This window comes from Nesoenas mayeri (assembly GCF_963082525.1).
Source record: "Nesoenas mayeri genome assembly, chromosome: 3".
Taxonomy (NCBI): Eukaryota; Metazoa; Chordata; class Aves; order Columbiformes; family Columbidae; genus Nesoenas; species Nesoenas mayeri.
In genome coordinates, this window is record NC_137544.1 from 4,060,728 (window position 1) to 4,084,240 (window position 23,513).

Below are 23,513 nucleotides of genomic sequence, written 5' to 3' on the forward strand. Positions count from 1 at the left end.
TGCTCAGTGACATCTGAGGTGCCTTGGAGTATTTAAATCATATACACAATCTGGCTGACATAGCTCATGATCCATGGGAAAACATCGCTTTTCGGAAAAGGTGTCTGGAGTCCAAGCACATACCCCAGAGCTCTTCAAATGGCCCTGGACTTGTGTGAATAAGTAACTAGATCAAATCTCCGATCTTTATTTTTGGGTGATCTGAATCAGAATTTTATTACTAGTGGAAATGCAACTACTTTGCCAGTGACCATAGCTCCCATGGACAGGATATCTGCAGACCTAGATACCCAGCACACATGTTGGCATCTAAATATAGGTTTTTAAACCTGCAGGCTGAACTCAACCTGTTAATTTATTCTGAAAGTTATTTAATGGGTATTGAGGCTTTTACAGACTGAGCTTAGACTACATTTCAGCAAAATAACAAGATCCTTTGTATCCTTACAGGATTTTGGTAAAGTAAGAAGAGAAGGCTTTCCTGGGTCAGTGCTCTTGCACAAGCAGCATTTCCTTTGCCTTGGAGAGGTGATTTTGATGGATTCCTCCCTTATCTAAACCCTCCTGTAATTGAGCATTGAAAGAAGCTTCCAGAGGTCACTCCTGTTGGCACACTGCTTCTGGAGATCCAGTTTTTCCTTCACTGAAGTCACTCCCTTTTCTGCTTTTAATATACAAGCCACTTTGGCACCTTGGCCACCTCTTCCAGCCTACCTCACAGAGATGTTCAATCAGTTCCGGTTCATGCCGCTCTTGGAGGGTGTGAAGCAATATATATATTATTATTTTACTCACACACAAAAATAAATGTCTTCTTAAACCAAGAACTGTTGTCTCTTACTGTCACTAACAGGAATTTTCTCCGGGGTTTTAACTCTTGTTGGGTCATGTAATCTTTGCAAACAGATAAGTCCATGCAGCCTCCCATATTCCCAAGCGATTTGGAAAAGAGGATGGGTAGAACAGCAATGAGGTTTAATGATGATATTAAAATAATCAAGATGACCAAGCTGAAAAATTAGTGTGAAGAACTGTACAAGCAACTCTTGGTAGTAAGTGGATGACAAAACGGTAATCAAGAAACACCTCCAGTATTGCAAACCTTACATATGTATACATATATTCCTGACTTCATAAACACAGTGACGGGGGCTGAACTATCTCCATCCAGAAACAAGATCTGGGGCGATATATAGGCTGTTTTTGAAAACATCAAACCTGTGTTCAGCAGCAGTCATAAAAGGAAATTAAATGGTGTGTTTTATTCAGTAGTACAGATATAGCCATGAGCCCGATAGTGCTAAAAATGCAAAATCAAGATGTTTGTCATTGTTTCATCTAACAGTTACAGATGCACAATCAACTTCTTTTCTCCCATCACAGCTAGCCATGGAGGCCACAAGACCGTTTTTTGGAGTTCATTTCCTACATCTATGTTGAAAAGAAGTTAGGGCAACACACGTCTGATTTTGTCATCATTAGAAAAAAGCTTGGAACTTTACCACTGCATTGTAGCCTACTTTTAAGAAATTTAATTCATCTCCATGTTTCTGAATTTGGAGCTCTATCAAGCCAAAGAAAGAGATGCTCATTCCCCACAACGGTAGCCTCTTTATTTTTTGTATCTGAAGAGTCTAAAAAGAACCCAAACCAAACCCAGAAAGGTAATGAGAAAACAAAAAAGTCAAATTACCACAGAGGTTGTGCAGCATTTTATTTACTTCTTCTTGTTTTAACTTCCTTATTGAAAGCTTGACAATGCTTCTGTCCAGTTAGTCTGAAGAGGATAACATGTTCAAATTTTCGCTGTTGGAAATAACCTGTACCAGGTTTCTATAAACTATATTTGTGCAAGGAAAAAACAAATCTCTTGACTTCATAGCTTTGGATCTGTCAAATGAGGTTAGATAACTTTCTTCTGAACCAATACCTACAACAATACCATATTCTGTGTTAAATGGCACCGAAGGGCCACATATTCCACCTACTTCTGAGGGTTCTTTGACAGAGAAGGTCTGAGGATGTAGCAGGAATCCATTCTTGAAGCTGCCTCGAGTAATCTGCCTGACTAGAGTAACCTTACATTTGTATCAGCAACTATAAAGTCCAGAAACAGTTTTCTGGTGAAATGTAAAACCACTCACTATGTTTCTTGCCCCCAAAATAGGACAGCTGTATTCAAGATGTGCACCAAAAGCTGTTCTTGGTCTATGCTAATCCCTGAACCATGCCCAAGATTTGTCCACAAAGATGTTTGGCTAACCCAAACAAATTTCCTGATAACATTTAAACAACCATTGCTAACCATTTAGCAAGCACATCTCACTGCCCATAACCTGGACCTGTTCACTTACTACTACAAATATAGATGATCTGTTCTCCATCCCTCGAGTTACTCCTGAAAATAATTTCTGGATGAATTTAGGATGGACTGAGCCTCATATTTCCTTACTGTCCCAACAAAACACATCTCTAGTGCTTAAGTCATAAAGGTGTTAATCCAAATGAGGTAGTCTCCACTTCTGTCTCTAGATGTTTCACCTCATGTCCATCAAGGTCTTTGTTTCACCTCAGCAACCATTCTCATTGCCATACATGGGTAATTTCAGGCTCACTTTCCTCTTTCTGCCCAAGTTCCATGGAACCTATGGAGTCTCTTTCTCACTCCTGCACTTCCCAAGTCCCCTGAGTGGAGCCTGGGGTTGGTCTCATGCAGGATGGATCACACAGCTCTCCTGTGTCACTTACCCTACAGAGAACTGCTTCTCCTGCCCTAGTTTGCTGGCTTTTCTCTCTCATGCACTGAACACTGAGAGTTCTTCCCAATAAGCTCTTCATTTTGCGTTTACTGAGAACTTCCCCCCTAGGACATAATTGTGTTTTTTTCCCTTGGAGAGCTGACAGAAAGGTGAGTGATCCCAAACTGTTTGATAGTGCGGCTCAACATATGGCAGAAAAGAGATCTCTTGATTGACGTACACCTTCCAAAGCTAATGCAGGACCTCAGAAAACCTCCTAATTGAGCACCTGAAGAATAGAATTGTTTTCAAAATGGTGGTTGGGATGAAGACCTTCCAAACATTTACTGATCAGTGGATTCTTCCTCTCACAGCTCTCTTCCACAGCAGGGAGTCAGATTGGAGAGGTTCTCATGACCTTTCAGTCACTAATTCTGAAGTTCTCCCACTGAAACCCAGTTTCATGCATGAGCAGCCTCTGTCAAGTGCTTCATCAAGGGGAACGAACATCATGTACCTTCCACCCACTGTCTGTAAACATCTGTGCCTCTCACCATCATTTTTTTACTTGTATTTAACTTTGGGACAGGGGAGTTCAACACCACTGATCTTTCCACCTTTTTGTTTACTCCTGGACCATAGGAAATTTTCACTGAATTAATTCTCCCCATCTGTTCTGGCAGATTAGTTGCCCATCAGTTGCAATTAAAATCAGTGACTCTCCTTCAAGTCCAGTGACATTTGCACTTGATGCCCTGCAACCCAGATAACAGACCACGAATGGTGATTTCCCAAATTGAAAAGGCAAACAGCAAGCCAACAACCTCCTGAACGAACAGTGAGACAAAGTGATGAATTTACTCTTTCTGGGTGACAAATTGCCATTTTTTCACAAGGACAGATCCCATACGAAATCCCACACCCACTCCTTTGCTACTAGGTCAAATATTAACTCCAACAGACATGCCAAGACCTTCCCATCAATAACAGCCCTACTGCTTTCTCTGCATGCTGATGACTCTTTGCCAGCATCTTCTCCTACTGCTCAAGGAGACAGAAGAATTATGGAATCATAGACTCATAGAACCATAGGATGTCCTGAGTTGGACAGGACCCACAAGGATCATGGAGTCCAACTCCTGTCCCTGCACAGGACAACCCCACAGGTCACACCGTGTGTCTGAGGACGTTGTCCAGTCTTCTTGAACACTGTCAGGCTTGGTGCCGTGACACCTCCCTGGGGAGCCTGTTCAGTGTCCAGCACCTCTGGGTGAAGAACCTTTTCCTCATGTCCAACTGACCCTTCCCTGGCACATCTTCCTGCCATTCCCTGGGGTTCTGTCACTGGTCACCAAAGAGAAGAGCTCAGCCCTGCTCCTCCTGCTCCCCTTGTGATGAAGCTGCAGCCACCACGAGCTCTCCCCTCAGTCTCCTCTTCTCCAGACTGAACAAGCCAAGTGACTTCAACCGCTCCTCACACGGCTTCCCCTACAAACCCTTCACCAACTTCATAGTCTCTTCTGGACACTCTCCAGTAGCTTTATATATTTTTTTTATACCATGGGGCCCAAAACTGCCCATAGTGCTCCAGGTGAGGCCACACCAGTGCAGAATGGGGCACCTTGCTCAGGCTCCCATTCCCCGGTATCAAGCAGTCTTCAAGGGGGCTGTCATGGCCCTGGGTGTATTTACCTTTCCTTGGAGGGAACCTGGACCCAGGACAAGCACTGACGCTGCTGCTCTCCAGCCAGAGCTGGGGGAAGGAGGTGATGAGGATGGAGATGTTCCCCCTTTCTTTCCATCTCCCTGATATTGTTTGCTTCCAAATAACATTAAACAATGTCTGATGGCATGAGCCAGCCCCAGCAGGTTAAGATCAGCAGTTTCACTCCTCAAAACAAACAACCCTGCCCTTCATGCCACCTGGGACAGACAGGAGGAGAATTATGCAAGGAGTAGACAGGTGCATTTTCCTTCTCCACTAAATCCTATTATTTTTGCAAGCAAGCTTCACCCTTGATGGTTTCTGTGTGGCTGGCCATGTTTCATGATCATGGACAGCCCATTTCTTTCCCTTTTTCTGGCTATGCTCTGTTTTCAAAAGTGATACTGAGGGTGCATGTGGATGAGGTGCCTATCTGAAACCTTGAGCAGGTGTCTTGGGTTGTGGGGTTGTGTCTATGCCCTAGATCACAGATCAGAAATCAGAGAGCTCGTCAATGTTCCTTTTGTCCTGCTTAAAATTAATTCCCAGCACACACACAGACATAGAACATTTTAACATCAAAGACTGACTCCTCAAAACTTATTTTCCCATGTTCAGAAAGAAAACAGAGGAGAGATGATATAGAATTCCTTCCCTATTGCCTGTCTGAAGCAAAAGCTGCAGGCAACACAGTACAGAGTATGAGGTGCACATTATTCCATCTCCTGTACCCCTCATCTGCATGTATGGGGTTGGTAAAGATGCCAACTGTAAAGGCAACAGCCCACCACTGCCCACCCCAGTTCTCACAGCTCCCTGGCAGAGCTCTGAAGCTTCATTTTCTCATCATGTTCCCCAAGAACTTCATCACAGCAACCGCCGCCTGGCAATCTGGGAGGTACAAAGGGAGGGAGATGTGTCCTTGAGACCCCCAGACATCTTCTGGGTGTTGTGCCCATCACACGAGACAGATGGATCTGAGGCTCCCCCTCCTTCCTTTGGACCTCAGGGGCCATGGTGCCCATTCTGTCTGTTCTACCAGTATTACATAGTCGCCCAACCTGCTAAGCAGGGATAAATGCTTATGAAGCATGGAGGAGAATTCACCTCCTTTCCACCTGCATCCTCTTGACCCTCCTCAACCTCCTCACCTGCCCTTTGCTGTAAAGAAAATGTTTGCTTCTTTCTAAATCCAAGTTGTGACAGAATGAACTAATGTGTTTTTTCAGAGACTGAAGCACCCATTTCATGCCCTACACCCAATTTGTTGTGGTTGATTTGCCAGACAGAGACCTCTCTGCCCTCTGTGCACAGACTATGCTCACCTCCTGCCGTTATTCTCCGTTGTTTCAATCTGCTGCCCTCACTGAAGTGGTAAAAAATTAAGCACCCTCATGACTTGATTTCATTAACTATTCTTGGCTTATACGGTTTGTCTGGAAAAACACCAAATCAACACACTAACACACTCTTGCAGTTCTCGCATGTCTCAGGAGTGGAACTCTGGTGACACTTTCTCTGATCCATCTTATATACATCTGGTCCTTCACAGGCACGAAAAAAAAAATCTAATTTTTTTCCTTTTTTTCAGATACTGAAAAGATTACAAGGTGATAAGAGATGTGGAGACACCACACACAACTAGACTTAGTACGTTGAATCTACGAAATCAGAAAGAGATGTGAGTATCTTCATAACCAGGTCAGGAAGGTGACTAGCAGAGATGAAAAATGTTATTAAGTCGAAATCCTTTTGGGCAAAGAATGAGGAGATTTAGACTCTCCACAAAAGCTAGACTTTGGAAGAAGGTTCAGACCACCAGAGTAGGGTATGGGAATTCAGTGACTGTAGCAGCAGGGAGCCACACAACCTCACCATTTCAGGACAGAGCTTAGTTGATTGCCAAAAGGGAATTGGGATGTAGTCTCCTATGACAGTGTAGCACAGCACACACTACTGTCCCTTCCAGTCTTTTCTGTCTAATGACTTCTTCTGCAAGTTTTGGTACAATTCCATGGCTAAAGTCACAAACGTAAGATGTGGAGAGCAATGGAGCTCTGAGTCATTCTAGAGGAACATCTGGGAGACTGGAGCTACTACCATGTCTGCAGATTTCATAGGCAGGATGGGGAATATACACACTTTCACTCCTACCCTGCCTTCTTCAGTTGCAGCCCTATAACTCCAAGACTGAAGAGCAAGAAGACTGAAGAGCAAGGACTAAAGCTCTGATCCCTTTCTGCATTCAAGGAGGAGGGTTTGTTGCCTCCTTGTTTCACGCAGCCTTGCAGATCAGCTGCCGTGCCTTTAGAATCATAGAATCACAGAATCATTTTGGTTGGAAAAGACCTTTAAGATCATCAAATGCAAAAAACTACGCTCACCGTGCCTGGCGGATGGCAAGAGGACTGGCTGACACAAGGCCATGGCGAAGAGCCACAGGGCATCAGCAGATCTGCACAGTTGACAGTATTGCAGATCACAGGAACCCACCTCCATTGTCCTCCAATCCCGTGTCCTCCCCGGGTGCAGCCCACCAGCTGGCACAGGATGTGCAAACACGGAGGGATTTGGCTGCTCAGGTCAGCCAGTGCAATTTGGTCATTGCGTAGCTCCAGGAATCTTCAAATGTGTTGGGTTGCAACATCTTTTTACATCATTGGTCTCTATAGTAATAGGGCAATGAACTCGCTATTTTTCAGACAATAACTCCTCCACCCCCCTAGTTCTCTGCACTGCTCCATCCCAAAGCCTTTATAAATACAGAGACTGGGCATCTTCTGCCTCAAGCATCAGCTTCTGTCCATCTTCGAGTGTCTTCACACCACTGACAGCTGGCAGTCATGAGGATCCTTTTCTTCTTCATTGCTGTTCTCTTCTTCCTCTTCCAGGCTGCTCCAGGTAACGACTGAAAATAGATGAGATGAAGACTAAAAAGGTGCATGCCCAGAGCAGCCCATTAAAGCCCAGTGCTGAGGTTCAGATAACCCTTGTGCTATTGGACTCCATGACTTTCATATTAGAAGTCCTCTTTCCTAGTCATAGTCCTAATCTCTAATCTAATGAGTTGAGTTCCTTGGCAGTCTTCTTGATGGTCTCTTTCTAAAATCTTGCATTCCCATCACATGATGATGTGGTGGAAAAAAGATGCTCCTGCGTACTCATGCAATTCTTAGGCTGATAATTAGGACACCATCCTGCAACGTGAAAGCTTTGTCTTCTCACATTCACACCCCCACCTCCTTACTATGTTTTCTAGATCAGTAGACTTCCTGTATTTTTGGAAAAAAATGTAGTTGTGATGGTGAGGCTTTGCCTGGACTCTATACTGTCCATTTGCATTAAGAGAGTTTGGATTACCTGTATAATTCCAGGCCATTTGGGGGACTTCACAGAAGTTTCAACTATCTCCATCCCTGATTTGGTTTGCAATACACTCAAATTACTTAATCTCCTAGACAAGCAAATGTCTTTCTACTTAATGCAGAAATGTAGAACCACTTAAGCCAAAAGCAAGTGCTGGTAGGAGCTTTAGATAAAGTCTGCACTGCGTGCTTCTGGGATGCTTTCTTTGCTTGTTTTGTTTTATACATCCCAGAAATAATTCTTGATTTCAAAGCAAACTGTGGCCCCTGGGGTGGCTGCAGGGCTGGTGTAATTCCAGCAGAGATTCTGGGAAAAGACAATAAGTTATTTAATATCTCTTCATAAAGACCTATACACAGAAAAGACCCATAACACTTTAGAGCTTTTTAACTGGGGAGACAAGGAAAACAAATGTCTAATGATTTCTTTAAAACCAGCTGAGTTAAATCAGCAACACAAAATGCTTGAATAAGATGTGATTAAGATAAAAGACTTGAGAACCACCAGGACGAATTGGTTGAAATGAGGTAGATCAATTTGCATGCCTTTCAAATTATCGATAGAGTCCAGTACAATGGTAGCTGCGAATTGAGGTTGGCACAGAAGGTTGGCAAGAAGTTGGGGCAGCTGATAAGGGCATAGATATACAAGGCTCTGGGTGATATAAAAACCAGATTTAAACCACGCAAAAATAACACAATTTGAATCTCGGGCTGAACATCCCAGTAGGAACAAGTAATGTTTGATGGTAATGAACAAGAAATTCTAAGACTTAGGGCTATTTTTTCAGCTGGAATAAGCCCAGGCAGTTGCCTGATGATGATGCAGCTGCAGCCTTTGCCACCACCAGAACATTTGGCTCTTCAGTTCTGAACATACCAACACAGTAGAACCAGCATAGCATCTCACTAAACCATATGCAGCACCAGCAACAAGTCACTGACTTTATTTTACAGTGTATATTTAAGTGTATAATGTACTTTAGTCAAGCAAATGTCAGTTCCAATGGTTCGACTGTGATTAAAAGTTGGGTTTTGTAAAGCTTTATGCCATCTGTGTTAACTGTACAATATTTTACATGGTAACACAGGGCACAGGTTTCCTGTGAGCATGCTGCTCATTATCACAATGCTCAATACTTCCTGCAAGAAAGATACTTAAAGTAGTAGATAATGGTTATGAGTCATAAATGTGCTTCACATTTGCTGAAATTGAACTGAAAGTTTGAAGAAACTCAGGACATTTTAATTTTAATATCACCACTTTTTTTTTTTTTTTCCTGAGATTAATGTGAGATTAATTTTTAAAATACAATTTTTCTGTGTCTCCTATGGCTTTTTCATATAACATAGTGTGTCTGTGCATAACTGGAATGACAAGCACGTGTCTCCAGGAGGAATGCTAAGGAAGCCGGCAGTTATCTAGCATTACAACCTGTTTTTCTGCCTAGTTTGCATTTCTTATGGATGAAGAGACCTTAAGAAGGTGTGACCAGGTTACCCCAATCACAAAATAGACACTGTGGCAGGAAACCACACACCACAGGAGCTAAATCTGATGCTATAACTCTCCAATCCTGTCCCTTCACAAACGAATATGAATTTTTCCGTCGGGTTCTTCTTTCAGCTTACAGCCAAGAAGATGCCGACACCATCGCATGCCGGCAGAACCGGGGTTCCTGCTCCTATGTCGCATGCTCTGGTCCCACTGTTAACATTGGCACCTGCCGCGCTGGGAAACTGAGGTGTTGCAAATGGTAAGATTAATTTGTCCTGAAACGTGTCACTGCATCAAGTAGGCTCACTGGGCTTTTCCCCCTTTTGGGATGAAACAGGTCACCTCCTCCAGCCTCCTATATCCCCCCAGAAAAACCCTTTAATTGCTGGGCCTTGTGGTGTCAAAAATACCAGTCTGCCTTCTCTGAAAAACCGCAAGGAGAAGCTGATGATGAGCAAGGAGGAACATGGACTTTGCACATCTAATATTGCTAATAACATACCATATATCATAGAATTATACAATAGTTTGGGTTGGAAGGGACCTCCAAAGCTCCCCTGGTGCCACCCCTGCCATGATCAGGGACATCTTCACCAGCTCAGGTTGCTCAGAGCCCCGTCCAGCCTGGCCTGGGATGTCTCCAAGGATGGTTCATCCACCACCTCTCTGGCCAACCTGGGATAGGCTCTCATCACCCTCACTGTAAACAATTTCTTCCTCATGTTCGGCCTGAATCTCCCTCCTTTAGTTTAAAACCATCACCCCGTGTCCTATCACAACAGACCCTGCTCAAAAGTCTGTCCCCATCTTTCTTGCAGGCCTCTTTTAAGTACAGAAGGCTGCAATATAGTATCAACGAAGCCTTCTCTTCTCCAGTCTGAACACTAATCACTAATTATCACTGATAACTTCTTCCAACACGAGTCTGGTACCAGGGCAGAACTAGATCATGGTCAAACTCTCCCTGTACAAAGCAGGGTAGACACAAGTGACATGAGACAGTCACCCCTGATGTCTCCCACTCAACCCACACAGGTAGGAGATATCCCATGCAGAGTGATTCTGCAATATGCTGTGGTCCAGCTCTGTGGTTGGTGTCATTTCATACCAAAGGAGCTATAACAGAACTATGCTTTTGGGACCTCATTAAGTTGTTGTTATTATTATTATTATTATTATTATTATTATTATTATTATTATTGTTATACTTAATCTAATTGGGTTTCTATGAAACATGATGAAGGATACAAAAAAAGAAGTGAGAAACCTTGTCACCCTTTTTCATAGAAAAAAAGCATGGAGGTAAGTGAGAGGATCAGCCACTTTGTCCAGTGCAGCTCCTTATTTCTAAAAAAGTCTTATTCTTGAATTCTACCCTGTCAAGTACTCTGGGTCATCAGCAGTTGTAGCTGGATAGCTGTGGTGTGTGCATTCACATCCTGTGTTGTATCTGGGTTGTCTTACAGCCAGAAACACAGGTCAGTGATCCAGATGAAAAGGATCTCTGGTGATCTTTCCTAGAATCATAAAATCACAGAATCATTCTGGTTGGAAAAGATCCTCAAGATCATTGAGTCCAACAAGTAACCTCAAAATGGCACTAACTCGTGTCTCTGAGAACCTCAATTATGTGTCTTTTAAACCCCTCCAGGGATGGTGACTCCACCACTGCCCTGGGCAGCCTGTTCCAATGCCCAACAACCCTTTCTGGGACGAGATTTTCCCTGATATCCAATCTAAACCTCCCATGGCCTATTTGTCATCTTATGTCTATGGTAATCTGAGATGGCCAGGTATAATTTACCTGTTTGGATGGAGATAAGTGGACTATCTAAGCACCTGATTTTTCTTTGCAGGACACCTACTTCCTAAAACTGATACCTCACTGATCACACAAATGAGAGCTCTGGGCATCTGAGACATCTCCCATTTTTCACATCGATGGATCCCAGCCTCGGTGCAAACCTGGGGAGCCTTCCCATGGGGGTAAAGACTCTTAGGAGCACGAGAAGATCAAGAGGAGGAGTTCTTGCACCCCTATAAAGAGATTTGCAGCTTCAATTATAATAAAAGCAAGTCACTGAGAAACCACATTACTGACATTTGCTTATATATATGTTTTTTTTGCTATTTTTTATTGTCTGTAAAAATCAACCTGTAAGTGAAGTTTATTTAACTAAATTAATTTAAGTGCATGTGTCATTGAGTCCTGTTAAATCGCCCTGAAGAGTGTCTGCATTGCAGTGATTTGTGTGGCAACATATTTATTAATAAATGAAAAAGCCCTAGAACTCAGTCTCTCTGCCATCCTAGTCTAGGGCACCAGGCTGGGGTTTGGGAGACGGGATCACTCCTCCGCTCCTCTACAGGGTTTCATCTTCTAACCCAGCATGAAGTGCTGGGAATGGTAATGTAAAGAAACCTGGAGTGGCAGAATGGCAACTTCTTAAGTCTTGAACCCATCTCATCACACTTCTATCATTCTACTCCTGATGCCTTTATTTAGTCTGGACCAGCATCACGTCAATGGGATTTTACTTCTCTGGATCCTAAACTACTCAAACTATCAGTATTTATCACTACATCATGATGTCTGGAGGTAGTTGGTTGAACATCCATCAACCCGGAGTCCCTGCACCTGCTATTACAAGGTCTAGATACATCCCCCCCTTCTTTTCCATTCCCCATCTCTAACATCCCAGAGAGCTAATGCAAAGCCCAAAAGGATTTGAAATAAGGGATGACTAAAAGTGTCCATGTTCTCCATGACACGAGCTGCTATGGATGGTTTTAACGCAGCCATGGGCCCTGAACACGGCCAGTTTGTGGCAGATTGCTACTAGGCTAATCACAGTCCATTTGGAGAAGATATTTATTACTGTTACTGGTCATCCTAATAATAATAGAACCAGGACATATTCCTGATGATACACGGGTTTGGTTTCTTCTCCTCTTCTTGGAGAATTTTATTACAAGTCACATCTCATGCTGACCCCAGGTGAGACAAGACAGAACCTCCAGTAAAAACAAACACCAAGAAAACTCCTCACAGATCTAAGGATCAAACACAAGTATTCTAAAGCAAGTTTATTAAAATTTATTGAGGTACATAGACTATGAAATGTGAACACCCCAGCTGAGCATTCAGTATCTCCTGGAGAGTTCGTCTTCTAGAATTATTCACATTGTTACTAACTCCAAAAAGAAAATAAAATCATGAACATCTGTTCTGAAGGCCAAAGGAAGAACCTGCTCTGTATCTTTTCATGGAGATAGGTCTCTGCATCGTGGTGATCTGCTCTTTGGGATAGATGTTGTTGGCCACAATATAGATTCAACAGAAAAACACTTGAGAAGAAAGATAAATATTGCTATTTTTCTGGGTGGTTCAAGAATTGCTTTGGAATTTCTTCAAGTTGTTAACTTTGTTTGTGGAGGAGTTTGTTTTCTTTCTGATGTTGTTCATGTTTTGGTGTGTGCATGTGTATGAAAACTGCATATTTCCAGCTCAAAATTCCAGATTTTCCAATGGGATAATGTGTCTCCTAAACTGCCAGAAGCTCTTCTTTAGACAGGCTGAGATGTCAACAGTCACTAATTGTACTGCAAAAAAGGAAATAAACTTTCAGATTTTGTACTTGTAATCAGGAAAAGATTTGCATAAGAAGCACAGAAAGCACTGAATAGCAACCTCCACCTGGAGAAGTACAGATGTTTGATTCGATGCTCAATGCACATAGAATCACAGAATCATTTTGGTTAGAAGAAACCCTCAAGATCATTGAGTCCAACCATTAACTCAACACTGTCACTAACCCATGTCTCTAATAATCTCATCTACGCATCTTTTAAACCCCTCCAGGGATGCTGACTCCACCACTCCCCTGGGCAGCCTGTTTCAATGCCTGACAACCCTTTCCATGAAGAAATAGTTCCTAATATCCAAACTAAACCTCCCCTAGCACAACTTGAGACTATTTCATCTCATCTTTTGAAGCCAGTGTTACTCATCAAGACCAGTCTGAAACAGCTAATGGGAACAGCAGAGCAAAGAGTTCGTTTCTAGCTAATGACTTACCTCTGCCAAAGATATTTGACTGTGATCTTTCTCATGAGGCACTCATGTCATTAATGGTGCATGGGGAACTAGTGAAGAAATCCTCAGGAAACCCTACATTGGACTATATGGAGTCTCTGCTCATTTCCCAGCTTGCACTAGAGGAATTTCACATTTAAAGAGCAATCTGGATGTGTAAAAGTGAGTAATAAGCCCATTGACCCAAGAAACACTTCATCTTCACCAAATCCATAACTCACCACTGTCCGACAGCAAGGGACCGCTTGCTGGCAACGTCCAAAGGGTCTTGTGTTGGGTAGAGGACAGCGGTCAGCGGAACAGGTACCTCCAGCCTGTTTGCATTGCTCATTGTTATTCGGTGCACGCATGAAACCTGTGAAAAACAAACAAAAATTAACAAACAAATAAAACAGATTTTAATTCCCAAAAAAGACTAAGAACCAATTGGGGTTATAGAGCAGCAGCAACAGCCCAGTCTTTGGGCTGACCCCATCCATACCATTACATTATCTTATTTTCCAAAGTGGGAGGGTTCAGTGTGTCCAATGGACCCATTTGGTGTCTGTTCACTGCTAAGGCGTGACCAGGACTCTGGTAGCACCAGTTGGCTTGGAGGAAAAGGGCGTAAAACTCATCTTATTTTTGGTTCTATTTTACATTCTCCATGCTCATGGTCTTTCCTCTGCATTTCTTTTGGTTGTATGTAGCTCTTACCTAAAGTGCCTTGGAGCACTAAGAGAAGAACAGGAAAGAAAAGGAAAAGGATCTTCATGTCCAAATTCAGTGTCACCAAACACAACAGCTACTAAGACAAAGAAAACAGAAAGAGGTCATGCATTTGTCCTGCAGTTGCCATCACCTAATCCAAAAGCTGTTTATGACATTTAAGATGTATTTTATTAATAAAAATTGTCATTTATGCAATAATGCTCTAGAATAAATCTGCTGAACAAATCTAGTTGAGGAAAGATATATTTGAAAGGCGCATTGCAAAAAAAACCAAGAAAATGTATTTGTACCTATAAGATTTTAAATAATTAGATTAATATTGTGACTTTCCGTCAACTGCAAAGAAAGCCTGCACCAGCTCCAGTGAAGACTCCTATATTTGAATCCCATACGTCCTGGATATAATATTATTTTTTTTTAAAGCAAGAAATAGAATTAATTTCCTCTAAATTTATCCAAGTATTATAATATAAACAAACTTTTCTTAGATCCATTTTATAACTTATGGATAATGCTGCTACATGCACAAAATCATCGATGCTTCCATTGACAGATTTATCCATTTTTATTTGAGTAACCATAATGGATTTGGCTGGGTCGGAGTTAACTTTCTTCATGGCAGCCCATATGGTGCCATGCTTTGTATTTTGTAGCAATTAACTTAATGACTAAAATGTCCATTTTATTTAATTATCACATATTTTGCTTCAGATATGTGTGGATAATGACTTCAACTATTCTAGGGTCTCTGGATAATAAACACTCAGAAACTTTATTTGAATATTAGCCACTTTTGTAGCATACAAAGCAGTAGTAAGTCCTCGAAAACATCTTTACAGAAGAAGCTAAGGAGTCATCTATCCCTTCTCTCCATAACATCTCTATGATATGTGCCAGCTGAAAGCCTCAAAGCATCTCTCCACCATCATTTCTTCCTGCAGATTCTAATTAATTTTTGAAAATGATACGTAATACTATAATCCTTCAGAATCACCATTATTGACTGTAGCAGTCAGCCTTACCGAAATACCAAGCATTGTACATTTTAGTTGTTTATGAGGATTTAATTAAGCTGCAAAATTCTATGTCTCGGAGTGATGAATTGCTTTCTAGAGAAGCAAAGATTACCAACAAGACGTATTTTTCTCCTTATCTGCTGCAGCTGATGTGGAAACTAAACCTTCAACTCACCCTAGAGGACTTCAGGAGAGGGGTCACAGTGTCCAGTCTGTCCTACTTGGCTCCTCTCAATAGGGAACCTCACAGAGTGATGCCTTGCCCCCCAAAAATGGTATATATGTATTCCTATTGATAACAGAGCTGCCACAGCCATTCCCAGCAGCTGAAATGTCCTTCCCAGCAGCTGATGACAAATGGTGACCACTCATGAACTCCTTCCCCTTTCGCTGGCTCATGAGCTGGTTCTTCCGAAAAGCACCTCACACCACCCTGGTTTGTGTACAACATATTGATCCATTGTGGGCTGTGAAAAAAGCATCCTGGGACATACACTGAAAATCGGTGGTTTGGCTCCAGCGTGGACCTAATCCTACAGAACTGTCCCAAGGCCACGGTGCCTGGTGTTGACTGCAGGCAGGTCATCTCTGAAGCCTGGAGGTACCTACCACAGCACCTAAACCATTACATTAGAGAAGCTCAGTTTTTGCACAAGTTTTGCACAGTTTTTGCACAGTCTAGACTGAGCAAAGGAGGCTGAGGGGAGACCTTCTTGCTCTTTACAGCTATCTGAAAGGAGGTTGGAGCAAGACGGCATCAGTCTCTTCTGCCAAGTAACAAGCGATAGGACAAGAGGAAACATCCTCAAGTTGGTCCAGGGGAGGTTCAGATTGCATATTGGGAAAAATTTATTCCCAGAAAGGGCTGTCAGGCATTGGATCAGACTGTTCAGGGCAGTGCTGGAGTCACTATCCCTGGAGGGGTTGAACAGATGGAGATGAGGTTCTTAGGGACGTGGGTTAGTGCCAGTGTTGGGTTAATGTTTGGACTTGATCTTAAGGGCCTCTTCCAACCAACATGATTCTATGATTCTAAGAGCATGCTTATCTGTGCACCAAGAATATTTTAATTTTCTTGCATTTACCACATCTGTATTCTACTCATTGTAGAGGAAATAACTGTTGTTTGAATAATTAAAGTTTCAGGGAGGCACCCATTTGCTAGGTTGCCAAAAGAAACAACTTCTATAAAACGTTTTGGGCAAACTGCTCCTCCATGCTCCCAGAGGGTTTAGACCAGAATGACTGGTGGCAGTACCATTATTGCTTTGATCTTGAAGTCACCCAGGGGAGCCCAGAAAAAGATGTTGTGTTTTGATTGTCATGCTACTAAGAGTCTAGAAAATAACCCAACATTCTTGTAATACAGCCATCCAAACAGCATCCATCTACCCGGGTCACCTGCCTCCCAGAAGAGGGCAATGAAGAGCTAAGACTGAAATTTCTCTCCAACAGCCTTCTTCGGTCAACAGGACATAAATTGTTCTGACAGCAGGGTTTTATGGATTTTCTTCTTAATTATCTTGATGTCTTCTGATTCCCAGCACTGACATGTTAGTGAATTATGGTTTCTGACAGTCCAACCTCAAAGTCCTCAGTGTTTTTCAATCTGCTGTGGCCACCAGCAATGGACAAGATGCTGGTCCTCGCTCTGAAAAATAAATCACATAAACAGAGGCAGGTCCAGGGAGGAGGAGTGTGGGATTTCCTTTGCCTTGGCAGCTGGACACAGGCAACAATGAGTGTTCGGGGAGGTGGGAGACATTTGTTTCCTTTGAAAATCATCAGGAGCCAGCAAACCTATTTACTTGGGCCCAAGTGATATGATAAGAAAAATCCAAATAAGCGCTTTAATTGCACAGATATAGTTATTTTACTAAATCCCATTCCTGTATAATTTAACTGATGGAATGTGTATGTGTTTTACAGTAGGCAGCAGCATTTGTTTCTATGATTGGGCTTTTTTTTTTTCCTTAAAAAAAAAAAATTTAAATAATGAAATTGATTTATTAAATGATGAAATGTAAAAAGACAGAAATAAACACCATGAACATTAAATCCATAAATGTGTTTCCAGGAACATAGAGCTCTGAACTGAGCTTTTAGGGTCTGTTTCACCTCAGTAAATTCAGACAAACAGAAGACAGACAAGTCACATCCTGAAAAGGATCTTAAAATAGGATAAAATGAGTATTTCCTCCTGTTGCCCACTTTGTGCCTGTGTTAGCTCCCCAATGGGGTACAAAACAGATCAAAGCTCAAATATAAATCAAGACTGGAATATGATAATCAATCAATGAATTGTACCTGTTGTTACACCTGTTGGTAAAGTTACCTTAAATTTCTTAAATATGGTAATTAAACTATCTGTTATTTTAATTACAGTACACTATTATTGACTCTAAATATTGTTTTGGCTACCAAAGCTCATAAAAGGGATACTGTGTGGAGCCCTAAAAATCATGTTATTTTGTACAGAGAATATATGCAAACACTTATATAAATGTGTATATATATATATTTATGCCTGTGTATATGTATGTATATATTCATCATATATAAATATTCTGAGAGAAATAAAAGCTGAATTTTCTAAACTGCTTTATATTTTATCTTAGCTGAAGAAGATAGCAATAAAGAAGAATAATCCAGATATTCTAATATGTGATTTACTCGAGAATAGTCACGATTAATTTAAGTAATAGTTTATTGAAATTTACATTTATTCCATAATGATGGCATTTCTTACTCTCATGTTTCTCCACAGTCCTCCTAGCAAATCCACATTATATATAATATATATATATATAGTGTTGTTAATATGGACATGTGGAAGGACTCTTCTAAATCCCAGGTGGCATTTTATCATTCAGCATTCCACAGCCTCCTATCCTCTGTGAATATCCAGGTCTCAGTTATTTTGCCATGTGTCACCTGAGATGCCCCTGTGTCCCCCTTGTCCACCCTGGCTGCTCCAGCAAGGTTTGGTCTCCCCAGCTGCAGATCTCCAACAGCTCAGAGCATCATAAATTGCTCTCCATGCTGGTGTGAATCGCAGTCTGGCTGGGGTTGAAGGGACCTCTGGAGATCATCTACTCCAACCTACCTGCTAGCTCAGGTACACCTAGAGTAGATTGCACAGGAACGTGTCCAGGTGGGTTTGAATGTCTCAGAGAAGGAGACTCCACAGCCTCCCTGGGCAGCCTGGGCCAGGGCTCTGGCACCTCAGAGTAAAGAAGTTTCTCTTCATGTTTAGATGGAACCTCCTGTGTTTCAGTCTGTGCCTGTTGCCCCTCATCCTGTCATTGGGCACCACTCAGAAGAGTCTGGTCCATCCTCTTGACACTCACCTTGAGATATTTAGAAACATTGATAAAATCCCATCTCAGCTTCTCCAGCTGAACATCCCCATCTCTCTCGGTCACACTTCATAAGAAAGTTGTTCTAGGTCCCTAATCGTCTTTGTGAAGGCAGCTGGGTTAAACCCTCTGTCTATATATTGCTTCCATAATGATGCAGCTTACCTCTGATGATGGGACGTCCTCAGCCAGCTTGAAGCCACAAAGAACTTTCACCTCCCCTCTGCCATCCTCTTATTCCAGTGTCCTCTGTGCAAATGACAGGAAGGGATGACAGACCTTTGGTACAATTGCTCAACGCTTGTCCTTGCGGCACGTCCACAATTGGCAACAAACATGAAATCCAGCTGGTGAACAGCCCTGCTGTCCATTGGGTGGCCTTGGCCAGCCCTGTGGAAACCTGCCCAGAGATGAGTGGGACAAAACCTGCCTGGAAGCCACGGCTGCTGCCTGGTGTTTTGTGCAGAGTGAGCTGCCCCTTGCTCCCTCTGGGCATGCTGGCTGTGCTGCAGCCTCCCAATTGTGGACACCCCCAAGCTCAGAGAACACACAAGCAAACAGAAGACTTGCCAGTTTCCTCTAAAGCCTTTGAAATATAAAGGTAAATGTGCTGCTCAGCAAATCAGAGAGCAGGAATTCAACTTTACCTCTAAAGAGCAGCAGTAATAATATTTTTTTGTGCTTCGCCAATTGTATGGCAAAGTCATACATGGAGAATTAATGCAGCTAGGACCAAAACATAGATTTAGATTAAGTGAAGGTATACGTCTGAGATGCCTTTCCATTCTGGGCACTAAAGAAACTACAAATCACACAAAGCTAGAATCATAGAATTGTTTGGCTCAGAAGGGACCTTCCCAGCTCATCCAGTGCCACCCCTGTCATGAGCAGGGACATCTTCACCAGCTCAGGTTGCTCAGAGCCCCGTCCAGCCTGGCCTGGGATGTCTCCAGGGATGGTTCATCCACCACCTCTCTGGCCAACCTGGGCCAGGCTCTCACCACCCTCAGTGTAAACAATTTCTTCCTCATGTCTGGCCTCAATCTCCCTCCTTTAGTTTAAAACCATCACCCCTTGTCCTATCACAACAAGCCCTGCTCAGAAGTCCATCCCCATCTTTCTTATCGGCCCCTTTTAAGTACAGAAAGGCTGCACCAAGGTCTCCCCGGAGCTCCTCTTCTCCAGCTGAACACCCCAACTCTCTCAGCCTGCCCTCCAGCAGAGCTGTTCCAGCCTTGGATCATCTCTGGCCCCTCTCCAGTAGGTCCATGTGTGTCCTGTGCTGAGGACCCAGAGCTGGACCAGCACTGCAAGGGGGTCTCACCAGAGCGGAGCAGAGGGGCAGAATCACCAACCTCAACCTGCTGCTCATGCTCCTTGTGATGCAGCCTAAGATTCAATTGACTTTCTGGGCTGCAAGTACACATTGCTGGCTCATGTTCAATCTTTCATCATAAAGCTGTTAGCTGATCTTGAAGAAGATATTGCCAGCACTGAGATTTCTTAAAATTATCCACATAGAGTCCTGGTGAAACAGCCTGTTCTCATCCCCGTTCTCACTCAAGTGTGACATCCCTCCTGGGCAGGAAGGTTTCTGGTCCTCCCGGTTACCTGGTCCAGAAGGGTCTATAAAGCTTTGCAGCAGTCACCAGGGGAAGCTGGCAACACTGCTAGTAACATCTATTCTGTTGCATGTTTGGTTTTATTTACAGTGGCACATCGTATTATACACACAGTTGTTGCAAAGGCCAAATTCAGGACTCTAGAACTTCACAAAAGTTTTAAGTCTCACCTATTCCTTTAGTCCAAGGAGGTATTAAGCACTTTTTACACACATGGCCCAGTTCAAGAACAGCAACAACTCATGCAAGGTTTGGGTCACTGTGGTACTGGGTTGCCTATATCAGGAATGGTCCCAGCATCTTTTAAGGCAAATCTAGCTTTTCCTTTACATAAAGAAACCATAATCAGACAGTCCCTGGGTACTCCTGTTCCAGCCTAACATCACCATTTCAATTAACATCCATGAAACCCGACACCGCTCACCTCCCATCTCCAGCACCAGCCCTATCCAGAAAATCACCATTCTACCCTGTGCCAGCAAGTCTGTGTTGCTTTTTTCAAACCACACGCTTTTCCAAATGGAAAAGGGTAGACACAGCTGTGCAATTGTCAATAGGGAAAAACAACTGGAATTAGAATGAATAAAGTGTCCCAGATAGAGATGGGGAGTTCCGCTCCTTTGGGTCACACTAAAACTTGACAGGGAGCATCCCTTCAAGGCTGCAGTTTGTTATTTGAACAAGAATACCTATATATGTTTTGTAAAACTAAGCACCGTGGTGTGAGGAAGAAAGAAGGAAATAATTTAGTGTTATTTTCCTACAGCTTTTAGTTCTGTTTCTCCATTATACTCTCTGTAGCCTTCTGCTGCAGCCCAGGTTTCAGCTCGCTGTGACCTGATGCTAAGCTCTGCTCCAGCCCAGCTGCACAGTGGGGCCCAGGATGCTGAGGAACTGAGCAAGCTGGGTTTAAGAGCTGTAATAAATTAACCTCTCTGTTAATTCTGTCTTTACACACCTAAAAATGCTTTGGCGGAAAAAAAAAATGGGGATTTATGCAAACGTGAGGCACCTCACAGCTGGGATGTCACCTGTGTCGTGTGCTGTCAGACCTCTCGTGTGCATCCACAGCTCCTCCTCACCTCTCACCTCTAAAACACCAGATCACAGAATCCCAGGCCAGTTTAGGTTGAAGGGACCTCTGGAGACCATCCAGTCCAACCCAGCTGCTCATGCAGGGTCACAGAGCAGATCACACAGGTGGGTCCAGACGGGTTTGAATGTCTCAGAGCAGGAGACTCCACACCCGCTCTGGGCAGCCTGGGCCAGGCTCTGGCACCTCCCAGCAAACAAGTTTCTGCTCATGTTCACATGCAGCCTCCTGTGTTTCAGTCTGTGCCCGTTGCCCCTCACTCTGACGTTGGGCACCACTGAACAGAGTCTGGTCCATCCTCTGACACCCACCCTGACATATTGATTCCATTGATCACATCCCTCTCAGCTTCTCTTCTCCAGCTCAACAGCCCCAGCTCTCTCAGTCTCCTCATCACAAAGATGCTCCAGACCCCTCAGCATTTTCATAGCCCTCCATTGGACTCCCTCCAGTAATTCCTGGTCCTTCTTAAACTGGGGAGGACTGCATGCCCAGCTGCAAGGCAGCAGCCTCCGGATGAGGGCACCACAGCTCCAGACCTCCTGCCTGGTGAGACACAGCACAGCAAAGTGTCTGGTGGTCAAGCTGAGAGCAGCTTGACTTCACATTCTCAGCTCATGGACAACTCTTAGTTAGTATTTTGGAGGTGTAAATCTTCTGGACCAGAAAGTGGGATAAGCAGAGACACATCCAGAGGAGATGAGGTAGCACAGGCAAGTGGGAAGGTCCCAAAGGAAGAGGGATGAGGCACCTTGTCAGAATGGGGAATAAGGAAAGGTGGAAAGAAAGAAAGAACATTTCTTGCTGTCACAGAAAGGGACCGTGCTGGGTTTATAATAACTGGAAAACCACATAAAGCTGGCAGACTAAAGCAGACCTGGAGGAAAGGTTTGCTCACTAATAGATGCTGACAACAGGGAGATCTGCATTTTCTCCATGCCAAAAATCTCCTCAGATGACTTTATTCACAAATAAAATCCATGTTGGAGATTCAGAGATTTTTTTTTTAATGTGTTCCCTGTGAAAATAAAAATACAGATAATTTCTCCTCTGTACTATGGCTGAGTGGGTGGACTTACAGAGATTTAAAAACACTTGGCCAGCAAATTGGTCACTGCCATGGAAGAGGAGACAAAGCCTCAGCAGCACTTCCTATCCATCTGATACCCATCCTCCCTACCTGGGGGTGTTTGCTGAAGTCACCTGGATTATGAGAAATAAAATGTCAATAAAATGTCCTGACAGAGGATGGAGTTCTTCATACAGCACAGACTTAGAGCAGAAGGGCTTCAGGAATAGGAATTGCTGCTTCTGTGTCGCAGAAAGGACTTAGGCTGAGTAACAGCAAATGTGCTCATGGCTCAGAAATTGTAAAATCTTGACGAGTAAACATTTAACATTTAAATACCTGTATATCACAGAATCACAGAATGTTAGGGATTGGAAGGGACCTTGAAAGCTCATCCAGTCCAATCCCCCCGCTGGAGCAGGAACACTGAATGAATGAGGTTACACTGATCTGTGCATAATATGTATATAAAAGCACACATGCACATATATAGAGAGAGAAAATATGTGACTTCTGGCAGCCGGTCAGAACTGGAAGGACTAGAAATTATATTTCTTCTTAATGAACTGCTTATATTTTACAGAGAATTTGAGGAACATACATGAGATAGGCAAGTGTGCTGGTTGTCCTGCCAGATGCTGGGCAACTTGAGCAAGATTGAGTAAAAGTTGATATCAGGAAGGACACTGAAACAACAACAACAAAAACAAATCAAGAGCAATCCATAGAAGCATTAGAAGTGAAAATATGATATACTGTAAAATTTTCCTGGAAAGATTGTATTTATGTTATCATTTCATACCTCAGAATCTCATTATGCACTAAACTACTAACTATGTAATTAGTCAGCTAAAATGGAAGCAATGTTTATTCTTTCATGGAGGTAAAGATAAGACAACCAGAAGGTGAGATGTAAAGGACAATTAAGCTGTGTACCAAAGGCAGAATAAGGATCCAACAGGACAAAAAGGAGCTGTCATTGCACGTTCCCAGGTGTTTTACGTAACCCTGTGGCTTAACGTATCTTACACCAACTTGGATGGTCGAAGATGGGTTGCACAAAGCTCAAGGGCATTGTGGTGAAAGCAGACTCAAAGCAGGCCCTCCTTTCTCATTGGAAGATGCTGAAGTACAGGACAAATTTGGCTGGAAAAGGCTTTTTTCATTGGCCTGAGACTGCACCACCAGCATCCCTAAACCTTTATATAAAGAGTCGTGTTTGGGTCTGGGGCACCAGCTGG

At 43.0% G+C, this 23,513-nt stretch overlaps 1 protein-coding gene across 1 annotated transcript; it reads left to right on the forward strand.

Annotated features, from left to right (window-relative positions):
- Positions 1 to 7,286: 7,286 nt before the first annotated feature.
- LOC308038441 (gallinacin-9-like) lies at positions 7,287 to 9,569 on the forward strand (the record flags this gene model as incomplete). Its single annotated transcript, XM_080340967.1, has 2 exons — positions 7,287 to 7,344; positions 9,436 to 9,569. The coding sequence occupies 2 exons, from the start codon at positions 7,287 to 7,289 to the stop codon at positions 9,567 to 9,569; spliced, it is 192 nt and encodes a 63-aa protein (XP_080197093.1).
- Positions 9,570 to 23,513: the final 13,944 nt, after the last annotated feature.